General features: G+C 52.4%; 1 protein-coding gene across 2 annotated transcripts; it reads left to right on the top strand.

Annotated features, from left to right (window-relative positions):
- Positions 1–535: 535 nt before the first annotated feature.
- Crabp2 (cellular retinoic acid binding protein 2) lies at positions 536–16,509 on the top strand. 2 transcript variants are annotated; one of them, XM_042682087.1, is made up of 4 exons: positions 536–721; positions 14,503–14,681; positions 14,882–14,998; positions 16,048–16,509. In XM_042682087.1, exons 2-4 carry the CDS (start codon positions 14,514–14,516, stop codon positions 16,096–16,098), a joined length of 336 nt encoding a protein of 111 aa, XP_042538021.1. In that variant the 5' UTR covers positions 536–721; positions 14,503–14,513; the 3' UTR covers positions 16,099–16,509. The 2 variants fall into 2 exon arrangements, with proteins under 2 accessions (XP_042538021.1, XP_042538020.1); XM_042682086.1 differs by lacking the exon at positions 536–721 and adding an exon at positions 9,545–9,743.
- Positions 16,510–18,879: the final 2,370 nt, after the last annotated feature.

An 18,879-nucleotide genomic window follows, 5' to 3' on the forward strand; every position in this document is an offset into this window, starting at 1 on the left:
GTGCTTACCTGGAATAATAAAGCCTTAGGTTTGATTCCTCAGTACCACATAAACAGAAAAAATCGCAAGTGGCACTATGGCTCAAATGGTAGAGTGCTAGCCTTGAGCAAAAGAAGCTCAGGGATAGTGCCCAGGCCCTGAGTTCAAGCCCCACGACTGGCAAAAAAAAAAAAGAGAGAAAAGGAAAAAGCCAGAAACAGAAGTATAGTTTAAGTGGTAGAGTGAGTAGAGTGCCAGATATGCAAAAAAGCCAAGAAAGAGTTCAAGCCCCAGCACCAACACAAAAATAAAGAAATCTTTTCCAGGTCAAATAGCTTGAAGTTGGTGGTACTAATAACTTAGACCTGCCAGGTCAGCCTGTCTGAAGTACCTACTCTGCCAGGCATTGTGCTAGGCAGTAGGGGAATAGCATTTGCCCCTGAATTGATACAGCAGCCTGAAAACTAAGAACCAGGAAAGTACTGTCAGTGCACTGTGGCAAGTGCTATCCAAAGCCATTGAAGGATTTCAAAGCAGGGAAAAGATGTGAACAGATGTGTGTTTTGCAAAGATGATGCTGGCAGCCGAATGGAACCTGCACTGGAGAAGAGCTCCGTGGAACGGGCAGCAATGGAAATCTGAATCAGTGAAGTGGGAAGGCAGGTGAGCGTCACAAAGGAAACAGAAACAAGACCTGGATATCAGGACAACAGTATAAAAGGATGGATATGTCTGCAGTAGGGTAAGTTTGCAGGGATTGTGGCCCAAGGCCAGTCTGGGGAGTGTCGGGGAGAAGCAAGAGATCTTAAAAATATCTAGAGCTAAAAAGATTGGGACATAGCTCAAGGGGTGGAGCCACCTGCCTAGCAGGATCTGGGCAGAGGAATGATAGGGACTGACGCAGGAGTCCTCTTGAGGAGAGAATGAGAATAGACAACCTGTGTGGAGGTTAGGTAGGGGTGTGGTGTCAGTGGAGTGAGGAGCGACATGATTTGGGACAGATTTGTTTATTTATTTATTATTTTTGGGGTCCAGTCGTGGGGCCTGAACTCTGGGCCTGGGCGCTGTCCCTCAGCTCTTCAGCTCAAGGCTAGCGCTCTACCACTTGAGCCACAGCGCCACTTCTGGCTTTTTTCTTTTTGCTTATGTGGTGCTGAGGAATCGAACCCAGTGCCTCATGCATACAAGGCAAGCTATCTACCACTGAGCCACCTTCCCAGCCCTTGGGACAGATTTAACTTGACATACACTGAGGGGCTTTGGTGTGGTGTGGTTTGTGATGAACAACAGCTTAATCCAAGTCTGACATCTTTGATCTTCCTGCCCTCCTCAGAGCTGGTCTTGACCTACCAGAGGAAACTCAGGGAATGCATATGCCCTGATGAGTAGAGAACCGGGTTTTTGTTGCATCTTTTTTTTTGGTCGGTTGTGGTGCCTGAACTCTGGGCCTGGGTGCTGTCCCTCAGCTCTTTAGCTCAAGCCACTTCCGGCTTTTTCTGCTTATGTGGTGCTGAGGAATTGAACCCATGGTCTCATGCATGCAAGGCAAGCACTCTGCCACTGAGCCACTTCCCAGCCAGCGTCTTCTCTTTGCCCACCCCATCTGGTTTTGTCCTTTTTATTCGTGTGTGTGTGTGTGTGTGTGTGTGTGTGTGTGTGTGTGTGTGTGTGTGTGTGTGTGTGTGTGTGTGTGTGTGTGTGTGTGTGTGTGTGTGTGTGTGTGTGTGTGTGTGTGTGTGTAGAGCTCATGGCCTTACTACAGACACCATTAGCTCTCTGCTGACGGCCTGCATACTGTCCCTAAGCCTCTAACTAGAGCCACAGCGCTACTTCAACTTCAGCTAAGTTTATTGGAGAAAAGAGTCTCATGGACTTACCTGCCCTGGCTGGCTTAGAACTGCGATCCTCATGGAAGTGGTGCTGTGGCTCAAATGGTAAAGAGCTAACCTTGAGCTGAAGAGCTGAGGGACAGTGCCCAAGCTCAGAGTTCAGGCCCCACGACCAAGAAAAACAAAACAAGATCTGCAATCCTCAGATCTCAGCCTCCTGAGTAGCTAGGATTATAGACATGAGCCACCAGTGCTGGCTTCTGAATTTTTTATTTTATTTTAGTTTTTTGTCGGTCTTGAGGCTTGAACTCTGGGCCTGGGAGCTCTCCCTCAGCTCTTCAGCTCAAGGCAATGCTCTACCACTTGAGCCACAGTGCCACTTCCGGTTTTCTGAGTGGTCTTTTTGGAGATAAGAGTTTCATGGACGTTCCTGCCCGGGCTGGCTTTGAACCCTGATCCTCAGATCTCAGCCTCCTGAGTAGCTAGGATTACAGGTGAGAGCCACCGGTGCCCAGCTGAGCTTCTTTTGTGTTGCTGTTATTGGTCATAGATCTTGAACTTGGAGCTTAAATGCTGTCTCTGAACTTTTTGCTCAAGGTTAGTAGAGCTCTATCACTTGAGCCCCAGCTCCACTTCTGGCTTTTTTGGTAGTTTATCTGATGTAAGAGTTTCACAGAAGCCGGGTGCTGGTGGTTCACACCTGTAATTCTAGCTACTCAGGAGGCTGAGATCTGTGGATCAGGGTTCAAAGCCAGCCCGGGCAAGAAAGTCTGTGAAATTCTTTTTTTTTTTTTTTTTTTTTTGTCGGTCGTGGGGCTTGAACTCTGGGCCTGGGCGCTGTCCCTCAGCTCTTCAGCTCAAGGCGAGCGCTCTACCACTTGAGCTACAGCGCCACTTCCGGTTTTCTGGTGGTTTATTGGAGATAGGAGTCTCACGGTCTCTCCTGCCCGGGCTGGCTTTGAACCTCGATCCTCAGATCTCAGCCTTCTGAGTAGCTAGGATTACAGGCGTGAGCCACCAGCGCCCGGCTCTGTGAAATTCTTATCCAATAAACCACCAGAAACTGGAAGAGGCGCTGTAACTCAGGAGGTAGAGCACTAGCCTTGAGCTAAAGAGCTGAGGGACAGCGCTCAGGCCCAGAGTTCAAGCCCCTTGAGCTCTTCACCTCAAGGTGAGCACTCTACCACTTGAACCACAGTGTCACTTCCAGTTTTCTGGTGGTTAAGTGGAGATAAGAGTCTCACAGACTTTGCTGCCCTGGCTGGCTTTGAACTACGCTCTTCAGATCTCAGCCTCCTGAACTGCTAGGATTATTGGCATGAGCCACTGGCACCTGGCTCCTGAGCTGGCTTGGAACTGTGATCTTCCCATCTCAGCGTCCTGAGTAGCCAGGATCATGGTGTGAGCCACCAGCACCTGGCTCTTGGCTTTCTTTTGAGATAGTGTATGTGATACTTAGGATTTGGGGAGAGGTGGGAGATGGTGCAGAGGGAGAAGGTATTTCGAGTATTTTGGTGTGGAAAAACAAGCACAACTTGATCCTCTTCCAGGCCCAAGCAGATTCCATTCTCAAGTGCTTAAGAACAAAGCTTTGGTGTCACAGGCCTAGGACAGCTCATAGAAAGCTTTTGCATGGTTAGAGGGCCCAGGTCCAGAGCAAATACTGTTTCCAGGATGGTGTATGACCTTGGCCTGACCTGTCAGCACCAAGCAACACAGCAACCCTAGGCTAGAGTAGCACCCCAAAGGCCACCTCACATACTTCCATCCTGCTTAGTTGAAATCCTGCTTGGTTGCTTCTTTGGATAGATTCCATGAGAAGGATCTAAATCATAACCGAAGGAGGAAGAAGTAAATGACTGCCCTTGCCCTGGGAGCTGGGAGGGAACTGAGCAACACCCAGAATCCAAGGAGGCAGAGAATCCAGCCTGGCAGCTCTAGACCCAGGCCTGGTTGGCAGAGTGAATAATCCTTGAGAAGGTTTGAAGGTTTCCTGAAGTGTGAGAGGGTGGAGCGGAAGAGAAAAGGGGACAAAGACCAGGGAAAAGGGGGTTGCTCTTACGCTAGGCACACAGACATGCCTGTGTGCACACATACACTCTGTCTTCACTCCAAGCTGCCTCCTCCCAGCTGGAACCAATTCTCTTATGCTCCTGGAACGTAGTCCCTGGAGGTGAGGGAGTTTCTGAGGAGATTCAGCCCACAGAGACTACCAGTGTCCCACGAGCAGCACTGGTGAGCACTGATCCTGGTGAGTGTCCAGGCCCCGGGATGGCTCTGTCTCTAGGCCAGTGGGAAGACTAACCAGCAATCCAGATCATACGAAAGCCTGGCGCTCCCTGTCTCTGAGCTCTGGGATTTAGGAGGCATGAGACCATGTGGGAGGCTGGCAGCTGTGAAATTAGGAACTGCTGGCTTCTTTGATCCCCTACCCCCAGACATGTTCCCGCGGATCTCTGAGTTCCAAAGCTCCTGCCTAGATGGCTCTGCCCAGATTGATAGAGGTATCCCCCGAAGGGGGAGGTTGGGGACTCCATCAGGGCCATGTGCATCCTCTGAAGTGGCCTTTGCAGTCCAGACAGGCTGGGGGCCCTGGCGGCTGAGAGGAGAGCCAGGGAGGCGGGGAGATTGTTCAGCCTCTTTGACAGCTGACATTTTCCAGAGCTCATGCCTGCAGGGGAAAGGAAATCAGAGCTTCCCACCTCACACATCTTTTTCCCATTTTGTTCGTGCTGCCTGGAGAAAGCTATTAGGTCTAGGTCAGTCTGGGGCCTCTCCCAACCTCCAGCCTGCCTGCCCATTTCTCTAGCTCTTTAGAAGGAGGGGTTAGGAGTGGGGGTCATGAGAAGGACAAGACCCTAGCCTTGTTCAGATCAGACTCTGAACTCTTGTATCCCTTTTTATCCTTGCCAGTTCAAGATAGCAAGAGTGGGACCAGAAATTTGAGTCGGCTCCTTAATTCTGCTCAAATCCCCTCTGCATCTTGACAGTCTGTGTAGGGTCCAGCCATTGATCCCAAGGAAAGGACATGGGGCCACTGGATCTGGCAGGGCAGAAGGAAGGGCCTTGGGTTTGGGAAACTGGGAACTCCAGCATCCTTGGAGCCACCAGGGCAGCTGGTTTCCATGGGCCCAGGAAACTTGGTCCATTGTCTACAGAAAACAACTGCATTTGGGGGTTTATGACAAAAGGGAATGGGGCCCCCAAGAAGCCCTGTTTTACCTTCCAGAGGCTGACGCATCAGCCCCTCCTAGCCAGCTCCAAGGACAGTGAGTCCAGTAGCCCCTTTGGTTCCCACCCAGAACCTCAAGCCCCCTTAGTCCCTTCTTCTCTGGGACTTCTGACTTCTTTCCTCTTTTATCCCAGAGTTTGGTTATCTGGCTCAATGCCCACCAACCTTCATCCCTCTTCCTCATCTCTTCCTCCAGAAGTTGCAGAACTTATTTTTGGCTTGGAGGGGTAGGGTCCCTGATCCCCACTCTCCACTCCCCCTCTTAGAGAGCAGTAGAGGTGGTAGCCTCAGGAATGTGGCCCCAGTGCCCTCAGGAAAGCAGCAGGGCTGGAGACTGAGCTGCAGGGTGTCTTCCAGAGCTGGCCACTTTCCCCAGATACCACCAGCCCCAGCCAGACTTGCCAAGGCTACAGCAGTGCCCTTCCCCAAGGTTTGGGAAAGTGCAAGGGAAGTGGCAGAGGGGTCCGGCTCTGGAAACAAAGCCAGAGTTTAGCTCCAGGTCATAGTCATCTCCATCCCGGGGACTGAGCCTCAGTCCAGACACGTCCTCAGCCAGTGCATCTCCACCTCCTTCCTCCCTCTTCCCTCCCCCCTCCCTGGTTGAGCCAGCCCAGCCTAGCCCTAAGGACAGCGTTGGTAGCTGGAGCTGGGAACAGAATAGCAGAGCCAAGAACAACAGAGGCACTGCCTGGGTGCTGAACAGACCCTATCTAGTCTGACTGCAACCCCTCCATTCGCAGCCAGTCAGCTTCCCAGGCTGCGGTCCAGACCCTGCTGGGCCACACCTGTTCCCTCTGCCACACCCTAGGCCAGCCCTGGGGGGTCACCGTCATCCATAGCTTTGGGTGGAGCTTCTCTCCTCTGGTCGGTCCACTAAGACTTCTTCCACCTTCTCCAGTTCTGAGTCTCTCCTTTGCACTCAGGTGCTTCTGGGAAATAGATTGCTTCCTTTCTGTTTTGGATCCGGTCTCCCAGCTTGCACTTACGTTGCTATAAGCTTTTTGTATCTTTTAATTTCCATCTATTCTGCTGCAATGGTAGTTTCTTTTGCCAGGGGGTGGGGAGTGGGGGGGGGGGGCATCAGAGCCTGGCCTTCACACATTCCAGAAAGCTGTATCCCAGCTTGGCACAGGGCAAGGATACAGAGCTCCCCTCTGCACCGAGGGTGGAGCAGTCTGTGAGGCAAGATGTGTGCTCCGAACCCCGAGGAGTGGGGGTGGGGTGGGGTGTTAGGAAATGCAACAGCCTGGCCCAGCATCTCCCAGTTCCTCTTCTGCTCTCAGACCACCCCACCTTCTGTACAAGTCCTAACTTCTTTCCTGGCCCTCTCTGCTGAGCAGCAGAACCCCAGGTGTCCAGCCCCGCCTGGCTTTCATTTCTGAGTTCCAGCCAACAAACTCTCTGACCCAGTAGAGGCAATAATACTGCATGGGGTGAGGTTCTCCATGAGTGCTGACATTGGCTAGAGAATCCCCCTGATCCTGGTTGGGGGCGAGGGTGGGACCTTCATGAGTCCCCTGTGCTGGACTGTGAGCTCACCCCTCCCACCACATTCAACCTCCAGGAAGTGACAGAGAATGGTAGGGGTGTCTACCCTTCCAATCCCTGCACCCCTCAATTGTGCACACAGCTGGGCCCTACCCATCTTCATTCCTGCTGTTGCAAAACCAGCCACTTTCCTCCTTTACACTACAAGGGAACAAAGCTCCAGAGTCTTCCTAACTATCCCAGAGTTGTCTGTATAATCTTAGTCCACCCAACCCCCATCTTGCCTCAGCTCCCCTAGCTTTTCTCGTCAACTTGGCACCCTTCCCCCACTTGAGTCTCCAAATTCCTGGGGGAGCCCCAAGAGGGTTATAATCAAGACCCCCTAGGAAGGGGGAAGGGGTCGCCCCGGGCAGATCTGCAGCAGATTTGGTCATAATTAAAAGGCCAGCGACACTGGGAAATTCTTTCTCCTTATTGATCCCAGCGGGAAATTAAAGCCAGTTGTTTGTGACTGAGTGGCTAATGTTGGCGAAACTCCTCCCCATCGCCTGGGCCTCTAGTCCTGCCCCTTGCCCCTAGGACCCCCCCCCCCCAATCTTCCGGTTAGCCCCCTCTCATCTCCCACCCTTCAGTGTCCTGGGAACTTCCAGAGCATCTCTCCAGAGCCCCTCCACCCGCCCCCTCCCCGTTAGTCAGCTGCTCCGACCCTCACCCTCCTTCCTCAGCCAGGGTTGGGGTGCTGGGGGCCTGAGCTCAGGCCCAGAGCTGCCAAACCGCAAACACATCTGGAAAGAATTCCTCTTCCAGCCCCACTTCCCTTTGTCTTACTTCTGTCTCTTTGGAAATCTTGCCCGGTTGGCTGATGTGGGGAGTGGGGAAGTAAGGGGGGGTGGCCCCCACCTCAGGGAACCCCCTCTCGGCTCCAGCCTCCCTAGTACTCTTGGCTAAGCTGCGGGACCTGTGCTTCCCCTGCTCTAGCATCAGAGAACCAAATCACGTTTCTCCCAGGGCTGGGTGCCCTCCATCCTGATAACCAGCCCTGGAGTGAGGTTTTAACCACTTGGTCCAAAGGCGCAGGCATGTGCTCCGGCCCTTTTCACTAAGTCTGAGCAGGAGACTGGATTTTTCGGGGGTAGGGGCTCCAGAGGGCTGGAGTGGAGGACATAACGACCCAGGTTGGAGAAGTGGGAGTTTCCGTCCTGTTCCCTCCTCCAGTCTCTCTTCATCCCTTTGGCCTGGAGCCGGATTTCACTGTCAGAGCCTAATCCCTCTCCCATTACCTACAGCGACGCGGAGCCGGGGGAGTGGAGGAGGAGCTTCGCCGCGCCTGCAGCCCCGGGCCGCGAGCTCTCCCCACAGCCCCCTTCCTTCCCCTGCCACACGGTGGTCCCAAAGCTGCCGCTCTCCATGCCCCTTCCGGAAGCCCAGGCCTCCAGGTCACATTCTCCCAAATCCTGGAGCCTGAAGCCCAGCGCCCTTTTTCAACTTGCTAGTTGGTTGCCTGCTGCTGGGTGGGGCCCCATCTCCAAGCACTTTTCTGCGCTATAACCTCTCTCCCGCCGGCTGCAGCCAGCCCAGCTGCCTTCCTTTGCTACCCACCCCATGATTCAGAGATTTCCCTTAGCTCAGAGGCCTGACCCCGGCAGTGTCCGAGGGTCATCTTGCAGTCCCTCCCCTCCTCTAGGCCCAGCTCCGCCGAGGGCCCCCGCCCCCCTCCTCGGATGAGGGCTAGGATGGGCGCCCGGCCCGCCCGGAGGGTGCCCAGCCTCTGTGGGTAGGGAGTGCGGGGTGCGGGGCGAGCCGCTGGGCCACGTGCGCCGCCGAGCCCCTCGGTGCTGACAGGCGGGGACGGCTCTCCGCTCCCGCACCGCATTCCATCCTCTGCGGTTTCCGGCATCGGGTCTCCACGGCCCGCCGCCGCCGACCTCCATTCCTATTTCTCTGCCCCGGGACCCCCCCATCTCCATTGGGTCCGGTTCATCCCCCACTCGGGGCTCAGCGGGAGGCTGGGCCCTACCCCCCCTTTTCATGTTCCACTTCAAAGCCGCTCCTCCCGCCGGTTTTACAGCTCAGGATGGCGACACCTGAGACCCCGCTCTGCTCGCTCTCGGGGCGCTCAGCCTCCCCCACCCCGGTGGTGGCGCGCGGAGCTCCACGTCCTGCCCCGCCCCGCCCCCCGGAGCCGGGCCGGGGAAAGCGCCTCAATAAAGAGTCGGGTCAAGCGATCGGCAGTGACCTCTGCCCTCCCCAGCCTCGCGCCCTCCGGGCTCCGGCTTAACCCTTCCATGTCCGCCCGGTGCCTTTAGTGAGTGAAATGAGTTGCCAACGGTTCTTTTCTAGGATCCACGGAGACCACCACCCGAACCCTAAGCCGGGCCGGGTGTTGGGGGGCTAGGGGTGGGGTGCACCTCCCCTCTCAGCCTCGGAATCATCCCAGGAGGGGGCGCCATTGCCCCGTGTTCGGACCCCACCACGCCGGGGTTCCGCGGTTTCTCTATGAGTTCGGAGCTGTCGGATCCGGTTCCGGTGCCCGTGGAGTCGGGGCTCGGCTTCGGCGCTATCTAGATCTGGGGTTCACTCTAGTGGGTTCAAACCTGCCCACACCCCCCCCCCCCAGCCAGGACTCCGATGCACCGAGTCAGGCTGGGGACTAGTAGGGGGTTGGCAAAACGTGATCCCCGTGGTTCACCCTGCAAGACGTGAGATCCAGCCTCGGGGCCCCAGGCCTGGCGCCCGCCCCCTCCTCTCTCCAAAGGCGCAATTCGAGGGCGCGCGACCTATCCGGTTCCCCAGCCACCCATTGGCATGAGAGAAGGCTGTCTTGGCTCCCAGAGACCCTTAGGCTCACATACAGGACTAGAACCAGAGACTGGGTTGGAGGGACTCCGAGGAGACCCCCAGGTGGGGTACGGAGGCGGAGCGGGAGGCGGGGCCACCCCGCTCCTGGGCCGGGGCGGGCCAGCTCCTGGTATAAAAACTGCCCGCGCGGGAGCCCAAGCCAATTTTGGGGTTGTCCTCCAACGTGTCTTGGTTCCTGAATCTCAAGATCCTGCAAAGGCAGCAGCAGAGTAATTTTCGACTAAAGGACTCAGTGTCCAGTGCTCTAGCCGAGGAACCTAAGGGAACCACCACCCACACCGCCACTATGCCCAACTTTTCTGGAAACTGGAAAATCCTCAAATCCGAACAGTTCGAGGAATTGCTCTTAGAGCTGGGTAAGGAGGGGTTGGAGCGCCCAGGAGGGGCTAGGGGATGCTAGAATCCTTGGGGATGGGGAGGTAGGGAAAAGAAAGAAACTCGAGACCAAATCATCGGGGTGGGGGTGGGGGTATTGGAGCCTGTATCTACAGACAGAGAAATGGACGGGACGTTCGTCCCGAAACACTGGAGCTGGACCCCTAAAATCTGATTTTTCTAATGGAGCGCCCACCAGAGCCGGCTCTAGCGGCGACTCAGAGCCTGTGAATCAAGTAGAAACCAGAAGCACGAGGTTGGTCTTAGGAGCAGGATGGCCCGTCTCAGAGCCTGGACCCGCTGATCAGGGCACCTGGCTCTCTCTGCAGTTTAGACACTGCTGCTGGGAAAGCTTCTACATCCACGCCATGAACCTAGGTGTTTCCTCGGCTGATCCCTTAGGAGACATTCCAACTTTCTTCCTATTCCTCCAGCAGTAGCCTAATCCCAGGGACGGGGTCTTTACCCTCTAGCCCAGGTCTCCCCACCAGGTGGTCCAAAGCTGAAGCATCCCTTGGGCCCGCTCCTTCCCTCTTCTGCAATTTCCATTTTCTTCTCACCCCCCTTCCCCCCATTTGTCAGACAAATATTTTCCTACTGCAAGCAGCTCCAGAGTCCTAAAGTCACTCTGGATAATTATCACTTTCTTGGATTTCAACAAATGTCTTTGTGTGAAACCCCAATTCTTTAATTTCCAAAAGCCTGGGTTCCTGCCTCCCTTTACAGCCAAAGACCAGCTGCAGCCCAGTGGTTGTGTGGGGATGGGGCCGGGTAGGGGGGGGGGGCACTGAATCCATCCAGATTACCTTTTGTGCTTCTAACTTTCTTGGCCCACCTATTGCTGCCTCCTGGGGTGGAACTGGGCTAGAGGGTCTGGTGAAGAGGAAAGTGCCAGGATTTAGTGACTGGGGAGACATTTGGGAAGAAATAGTTATAGACCTCAACAAATGGGAACAGCCCAAGCCTAACTATGGCTGAGCACACTTGTGCATGAGTGTATGCATGCCTTTGTGTGTGTGTGTGCTTGGAAAAATAAGGGGTCTGTAGAATAAGTCTGGACCTAAAAAGAGTGCAGTGAGGGAGCAGGGATTTTGGTCTTTGCTTGTTTTACCTGTCATCTAACCACATTACTTCTTACAATCATGTGAATCTTCCTTGCTCTGCCCTTGCTGAAAAAAGAGATGAAAGGGTAGAAAATTTTCCTTTTAGGAAGTCTATTGCCACTCCCTTTTCCAGCTGTTCTGGATTCTGCCCTGAGGTGGTTGCCTGGCACACCCCCAGACCCCAGCTGGAGAGTAAGAGCCAACTCCACTTTCTGTCTTCAGGCTGTTTGTTCTCTCTGCAGGGTCTCTCAGAGCCACGTGCCCTCCCCATGCCCTGCTAAGGGGCAGATTGAAAACAGACCCAGTAGATAAACACTGTCCTGAGTCAGCCAAAGCCTCTGAGCCAGGCCTCCAGCTCCACAGGCACCAGGGACTGGCTAGAAGATGTATTCTCTGAACCCAGTCTTGCCTCTGCAGACACCTCAGTCCCTTCTTTCCCCTGATCCTATTCCTGGGTCCCATCTGGTGGGGAGTGCTCAGTAATGGGGGTTATTTATTCCCTCTGGTGTGAGAGCCATGAATCACACTGCGTCTTTCTGTTCCTATTACTGGAAAGATGGTTGTTAGATAACAAGATGGACTTCCCAGGTAGGCAGAGTGAAGTGGCTTCTTTATCCAAGAAGATAGGGTGAAGTATGTCTCCTAACAAATCCAATGGGCTTGGAGCTCTCAGGTATTTCTCCCTGGACTTAGATCAGCAGCCTAGAACTGGGATTCCAGGGCTCCTGAGTGGCAAGACTTCTTCCCTTTCCCTTCTGTGTGGAATAGGGTGATTCTGCTTGGGTGCTGAGGGAAATGAGGGTTTGTTCCTCTAGGAACCCAGACCTGCAGGAGGTCCAGGAGGCTAGCCAGCTCAACCCTCCTCCCTTCTCTTATTGTACCAGGGTTGGGGAGGTGGGGCATAGACAACCTGGCTGGCCAGAAGATCTTCCTTTTGCTTTTCCTGGCAGAGAGATGCCAATCCTTTTGCCTACTCTTCATAACTGGAAGCAAAGAAGGGGTCTAAGCTGGGAAAAGGCATGGGGGTTATCCAGAGACTGAAGCCACAGAGTCTGATTGAAGTGGCTGTTCCTTCTCTCTTCTCAGGGCAGGACAGAGTTCCCTTGAAAAGAGAGGGGTGGGGAGAGGGCACAGAATCAGTGGAAAATGGGTGAAAGCGTGCAGCAGCGGAGCCCACTGGCTGCACTGGACACTGATGAGAGTGGAACACGCAACTCGTGGGCAAGATGAGAGGGAGGGAATAAGAGAGAATAAGGGAACGGATTATACGATGCAAAAGGAAGGAAATGTTCTTATTACCTGATGTATGTAAAGCTAGCCCTACTTAGAAAAATCTCAGAGAGAGAGAGGGAAGGAAGGAAGGAAGGAAGGAAGGAAGGAGAGGGGCATAAGAACCTTCTAGATGGGCTGGTGAGCCATAGTGTGAACTTTTTCTTTCTTTTTCACTTTTGTTGGTGGCGGTAGTGGTCATGGAGCTTGAACTCAGGGCCTGGGCACTGTTCCACTTTGAGTTGGTTTTGGAGTAGTCACTTGTAGATGAGTCTCACAGCCCTGCACTGGTGCTCACGCCTGTAATCCTAGCTACTCAGGAGGCTGAGATCTAAGGATCGCGGTTCAAAGTCAGCCCAGGCAGAAAAGTCCCCGTGAGACTTTTATCTCCTGCTAACCACTCAAAAACCAGAGTGGAGTTGTGGCTTTAAAGTATAGAATGCTAGCACTGAGCAAAAGAGCTCAGGGACAGTGCCCAGGCCCTAAACTCAAGCTCCATGACTGACAAAAAAAAAGTCTTAACAGACTTTTATGCTCAGGCTGGCTTCAAACCGCAATCCTCAGATCTCAGCTGCCGGCTCTTTCTCACTTTTTTTTTTGGGGGGGTGGGGGCAGCCCTGGGGCTTGAACTCGGGATCTGGGCACTGTCCCTGAGCTTCTTTTGCTCAAGGTTAGCACTCTACCACTTAACCACAGCACCACTTCCAGCCTTTTCTGTTTATGTGGTACTGAGAGAACCGAACCCAGGGCTTCATGCATGCTACGCAAGCACTCTACCACTAAGCCACATTCCCAGCTCTCTCTCTCTCTCTCTCTCTCTCTCTCTTTCTCTTTTGTTTTGGTCAGTCATGGGGCTTGAACTCTGGTCACTCTCCCTGAGCTCTTCAGCTCAAGGCTAGCACTCTTATCACTTGTGCCACAGTGCCACTTCTGGTTTTCTGATGATTAGTTGGATATAAGAATCTCACAGGGGCTGGGAAGGTGGCTCAGTAGTAGAGCGCTTGCTTTGCATGCATGAGGCCCTGGGTTTGATTCCTCAGCACCACATAAGAAAAAAGAAAAAAGCCAGAAGTAGCACTGTGGCTCAAGTGGTGGAGCGCTAGCCTTGAGCTGAAGAGCTGAGGGACAGCGCCCAGGCCCAGAGTTCAGGCCCCACTACCAGGCCCCCCCCCCAAAAAAAAAAAAAAAAAAAAAAGAATCTCACAGACTTTCCTGACTGGGCTGGCTTTGAACCACGATCCTCAGATCTCAGCCTCCTGAGTAGCTAGGATTACAGGCATGAGCTGTCTGTGCCCAGCTCTTTTTCTCTTTTTAAGTAGTGAAAATAGTATCAACAATGACAATAGTTACTAATTTTCTGAAAATTTAAAGGTGTGCCAGGCACTGAATTCTAGGTTCTAAATACATATTTCATTCAGTAAGTTTGAAGTGTTTCTGTTGTACCTGTACCTCTGAGGCTCGGAGAGTTTATGCCATTTGCCCAAGATCATCCACTCTGGAAGGGGGCTTAGGACAGGAGGAAATCACAGCCTACTGGATTTGACTCCAGGGCCTCTGGCTTCCCCAGGCTCCTTGCTATTCTACAGAAACAACTACTTGCCAGGCGTTGGTGGCTCACGCCTATAATCCTAGCTATTCAGGAGGCTGAGATTTGAGGATCTCGGTTCAAAGCCAGCCCAAGCGAGAAAGTCTATGAGACTCTTATCTCCAATAAACCACTAAAAACTGGAAGTGGCGGTGTGGCTCAAGTAGTAGAGCACTCGCCTTGAGCTGAAGGGCTGAAGGATAGTACGGAGGCCCAGAGTTCAAGCCCCAAGACCAACAAAAATAAAAAAAAAAAGAGAGAGAGAGAAAGAAACAACTACTTATCTCTTTCTGTTGAGAATCCTGCTCCTTGCTTGAGGGGATGGGTGGAGATTGGGAAATGAACACCTGCCTAGCACCAGAGAGCTAGGGCAGAGAAGGAATTAGCCTCTACTTTCCAGGTGTGCCCTGCACATGGGCATAAGGAAAGACCTAGTGATTAAACTTCTCGAGCCAGGATAGAGGAAAGCCTAAACTGAGGTAAGAGGAGCCATGATGAGCCTGAAGCAGAACTTTGTTGGGTAGGGGGATGGGGGATGTCCCTGAGAATTCTGGGGGTGAGGAGCTGGGCTTAAACCCTAGCCATCTGATGATTCATCAGAGGCGGGACCATAGTCAGGAACAGAACTTCCAGGGGACAGGACTCTGTGCCCCGCCTCCCTAAACCTTTCACACCTGTATCTCATTCTAGGTTCTTTGCTGCTGCCAATGGCAGCACAGGTAGGCCTATTCAAGCTATCTCATAGGCAGAGTGTGAGACAGGTGTCCCCTCCTTTCCCCATAGGGGTGAACATCATGTTGAGGAAGATCGCCGTGGCTGCAGCATCCAAGCCAGCAGTGGAGATCAAGCAGGAAGGGGACACTTTCTACATCAAAACCTCTACTGCTGTGCGTACCACAGAGATTAACTTCAAGATTGGGGAGGAGTTTGAGGAGCAGACTGTGGATGGGAGACCCTGCAAGGTGAGTGCCAGGAAGCTTCCCTCCAGGTCCTAACATCTACTACCCTGCCTCCCACATGCCACTGTTCATCCAGCTTTCCTACATGATTTTCTCTATGTCCTATGAAGTCCCTGAGAAATAGCGCCTGTCTGTTCCTTATCCCACTCATTTGCTTGGCCTCCATGATGGTTTCAGCTCACCTGGCCCCCTCTCCCTTATAGAGCCTGGTGAAATGGGAGAGTGAGAACAAAATGGTCTGTGAGCAGAGGCTTCTGAAGGGAGAGGGCCCCAAGACCTCCTGGACCAGAGAACTGACCAATGATGGAGAGCTGATCCTGGTGAGTCCTACCTATTCCTAGCCACTAGCAAATCTCTGCTACCTTTGCTGTTTATCTGGGAGGATCCAGGGTGCAGGAGACTCAAGAGCAGCCATGGCTGGTCTTCCCTTCCCCCTGATCAGCCAACTAGATAAGACTAAGCCATCCATATCCCATACAGTGTGAATTAGAAATGGTGTCCCTGGGCTGGGAATGTGGCTTAGTGGTAGAGTGCTTGCCTAGCATGCATGAAGCCCTGGGTTCGAGTCCTCAGTACTACATAAACAAGAAAGCCAGCAGTGGCACACTGGCTCAAGTGGTAGAGTGCTAGCCTTGAGCAAAAGAAGCTCAGGGACAGTGCCTAGACCCTGAGTTCAAGCCCCAGGACTGGGGGGAGGGGAGAATGGAGATAAGAGGATTGAGGTCTGAGGCTATCCCAGAGAAAAGCATGAGCCCCTATCTGAAAACTGTAAGGACTGGCTCCATTGGGAGAACATTAGCCTAGTAAATGCAAAGCCCTGAGTTCAATCCCTAGTAACACTAAAAATACAAAAAAAGAAAAGAAATGGGGTCCTTTTTGTGTGGTTCAGACACACACTGGGAGACATCCTTGGCCCGGCCAAAAGAGTGGGCTTCTTGATTGCTGTCTCCTACCAATGATACTTGGACATTCTTGGACCAGTTTCTTCTTGTTTTTGTTGCTTTTTGTTGTTGTTTGTTTGTTTTGGTTTGGGTTTTTTGTTTTTTGGTTGTTTTTTTTTTTTTTTTTGCCAGTCCTGGAGCTTGAACTCAGGGCCTGAGCACTGTCCCTGAGCTTCATTTCCTCAAGGTTGGCACTCTACCACTTGAACTACAGTGCCACTTCTGGCTTTTCCTGTTTATGTGGTACTGAGGTACCAGGGCTTCATGCATGCTAGGCAAGCACTCTACCACAAAGCCCAGTTCCTTCCTGTTTGGACTTGGAGTCCAAGCTGTATGCCTCCATGCAACTCTTCTCCCCTGAAGTCAAGAGCCATGTCTCCCTCAAGTCCATGTGCCTAGCAGGCTAACAACTACTTCCGTCCTTCCAGACCATGACGGCAAACGACGTTGTGTGCACCAGGGTCTATGTCCGAGAGTGAGCAGCCATGGACCAAGAGCCACCTGAAGCCCATCTCTCCCCCACCCCACCAACCCACTGCTTCAGAGTCCCCGTATAGCCACCACTCTCCCTTCCACACCCATCTTATAGCTTAGCTTTCCCTTTACCCCTTCACTCCTGTGGGCCACTGGGATACCTCTTGTAGGGGCTTTTGTTCTTTGACCAACCCCTCCTTTTCTTTTGCCACACTGAGAGGGGCAGGTTGCAGGAGCCCAGACCACACCCCTTCCGCCATCACTCCCCTCCCCCAGGCCAGCAGTCTAGCTCCACACCAGCCTACAGTCTCTTCTTCCCTCCAGGGAGGTTCTGAGTAAGAAGACTGTCTTTAATTTCTACTCTTTGTCCCTGTAGCCTCCATGGTTTAGAATATTTATTTGTTAATTTTATTAAAAGGTTAAAAAAAAAAACAACTGTCTCTGGCTCATTGGGCAGGGATAACTAAGCATCAAGTTCAGTCTTGCCTGAAATGCAGTGTGAAGTGCAGTGAACTCACACTCCATGGCTGGGAGGAGAAAGTTGCCTCCTCATCCTCTGACCAGCACCTCTTGATCTGTGCTGAGTGTGTCAGCATTACCTCCCCTTCCATGTCTCCAGCCCCTGCTCCCCGGAGTCTACATCTCCTCCTCATGGTCTCTCAAGTGCACTGGACTCTGGGGAGCAATTCCATCTGTTCCTGTGTCCACACAGTGTTCTCTTCCAATTGTCCCTACTCTCCTCTAGCCTCAACCTATGGGTGCCCTACACCTGGCTTTGGCCTCCTACCTGGTTCCAAATGAGTTTATCAACACCCACAGGCTAGCCTGGCTCCTGACTGGGTCTCTGGGCAAGAAGTCTCCTTCCTGCCTGTCAACACCCAGTGTACTGTCCTTTCTCCAGTCCCCACATGTCCCTCATGCCCTTGCATCCTGCCACCTTCCCCTTAGCCTCTACACTTAGGTCGACACCAAGTCTCCCCAAATTCTATCATGATCTCCCTCAAATTCCCCTCCTTCCTCAGCCACTGCACTAGACCTGCCCTGGGTGCCACCCAATTCACACAGCAGCTGTTTCCAACTGGCTTGCTGGTTCTGCTGTACCACAATAGCATTGCCAGCGAAATGAGCACAGGTGTAGGAAGAAGAGATGTTCAAAACCTGGCTCTGCCATTTGTGACTTGTATAACCTCAGACAATTTCATTAACTTCTCTGAACCTTTTTTTTTTTGCCAGTCCTGGGGCTTGAACTCAGGGCCTGGGCACTGTCCCTGAGCTTTTTTTGCTCAAGGCTAGCACTCTACCACTTGAGAACCACAGCACCACTTCTGGCCTTTTCTGTTTATGTGGTACCAAGGAATCAAAGCCAGGGCTTCATGCGTGCTAGGAAAACACTCTACCACTAAGTCACATTCCCAGCCCTCTGAGCCTTTGTTTTTGTGTTTTGGTGCTGGTATTGGGCAGAATCTTGACACTGTCTTTTAGCTTTTTCACTCAAGGCTGATGGCACTTGAGGCACAGCTCTAATTCCAGCTTTTTTGATGGCTAATTGGAGATAAGAGGCTTTTAGACTTTTCTGCCTGGGCTGGCTTCAAACTATGATCCTCAGATTTCAGTTTCCTGAGTAGCTAGGATTACAAGCATGAGCCACCAGCATTGGCTTTATTTTTTCTTGACTAAATAATATTTCACAGTATGCATGTGTGTACATATATGTATATATCCTTAATCCATCAATTGGTTTGTTTTTTTTTTTTTTTTGTCGGTCCTGGGGCTTGAACTCTGGGCCTGGGCACTGTCCTTCAGCTCTTCAGCTCAAGGCAAGCGCTCTACCACTTGAGCTACAGCGCCACTTCCGGTTTTCTGGTGGTTTATTGGAGATAGGAGTCTCACAGTCTTTCCTGCCTGGGCTGGCTTTGAACCGTGATCCTCAGATCTCAGCCTCCTGAGTAGCTAGGATTACAGGTGTGAGCCACCAGCGCCCGGCTGTCATCCATTGGTTTTAGACACCTCAGCTGATTCCACAGTTGGGTACTGTGAACAGAATTACAATAAACAGGGTATATTGGTTTATTTTCCTTCAGAAATATGTCAACAAGTGGTTTGGAAGGGTCACTAGTAGGTCTGCTTTTAGGGGTTTTTGTTTGCTTGCTTGTTTTTGAGAACTTCTACACTGATTTCCATAGTGGTGCTACTAGTTTACATTCTCACCACAGTGAATAAGGGTTTCTAACCCCCTTCCTCATCCTTGCCAGCATTTGCTGCCATTGTTTTCTTTCTTTTTTTCTTATTTTTGTCAGTCTAGGGGCTTGAACTCTGGGCCTGGGCACTGTCCCTCAGCTCTTCAGCTCAAGGCGAGCGCTCTACCGCTTGAGCTACAGCGCCACTTCTAGTTTTCTAGTGGTTTATTACAGATAAGAGTCTCACAGACTTTCCTGCCTGGGCTGGCTTTGAACCGTGATTCTCAGATCTCAGCCTCCTGAGTAGCTAGGATTACAGGTGTGAGCCACCGGCGCCTGGCTGCCATTGTTTCTTTTTTTTTTTTTTTTTTGGGTCCGGTCGTGGGGCCTGAACTCTGGGCCTGGGCACTGTCCCTCAGTTCTTCAGCTCAAGACTAGTGCTCTACTACTTGGGCCACAGCGCCACTTCCGGCTTTTTTCTTTTTGCTTATGTGGTGCTGAGGAATCGAACCCAGGGCCTCAGGCATGCAAGGTAAGCACTCTACCACTGAGCCAACTTCCCAACCCCTGCCATTGTTTCTTGATGACAGCCATTCTGATTGCAATAAG

Source organism: Dipodomys spectabilis, unplaced genomic scaffold, assembly GCF_019054845.1.
Source record: "Dipodomys spectabilis isolate Male_0828 unplaced genomic scaffold, ASM1905484v1 ptg000069l, whole genome shotgun sequence".
NCBI classification, from domain to species: Eukaryota; Metazoa; Chordata; class Mammalia; order Rodentia; family Heteromyidae; genus Dipodomys; species Dipodomys spectabilis.

Bases quoted from the DNA above. Each gene is read 5' to 3' on its own strand.
- Crabp2 (XM_042682086.1), top strand. From the start codon at position 9,674: ATGCCCAACTTTTCTGGAAACTGGAAAATCCTCAAATCCGAACAGTTC. The intron at 9,744-14,502 runs GTAAGGAGGGGT...CTTTCCCCATAG, and splicing joins GGAATTGCTCTTAGAGCTGG to GGGTGAACATCATGTTGAGG. The intron at 14,682-14,881 runs GTGAGTGCCAGG...TCTCCCTTATAG, and splicing joins TGGATGGGAGACCCTGCAAG to AGCCTGGTGAAATGGGAGAG.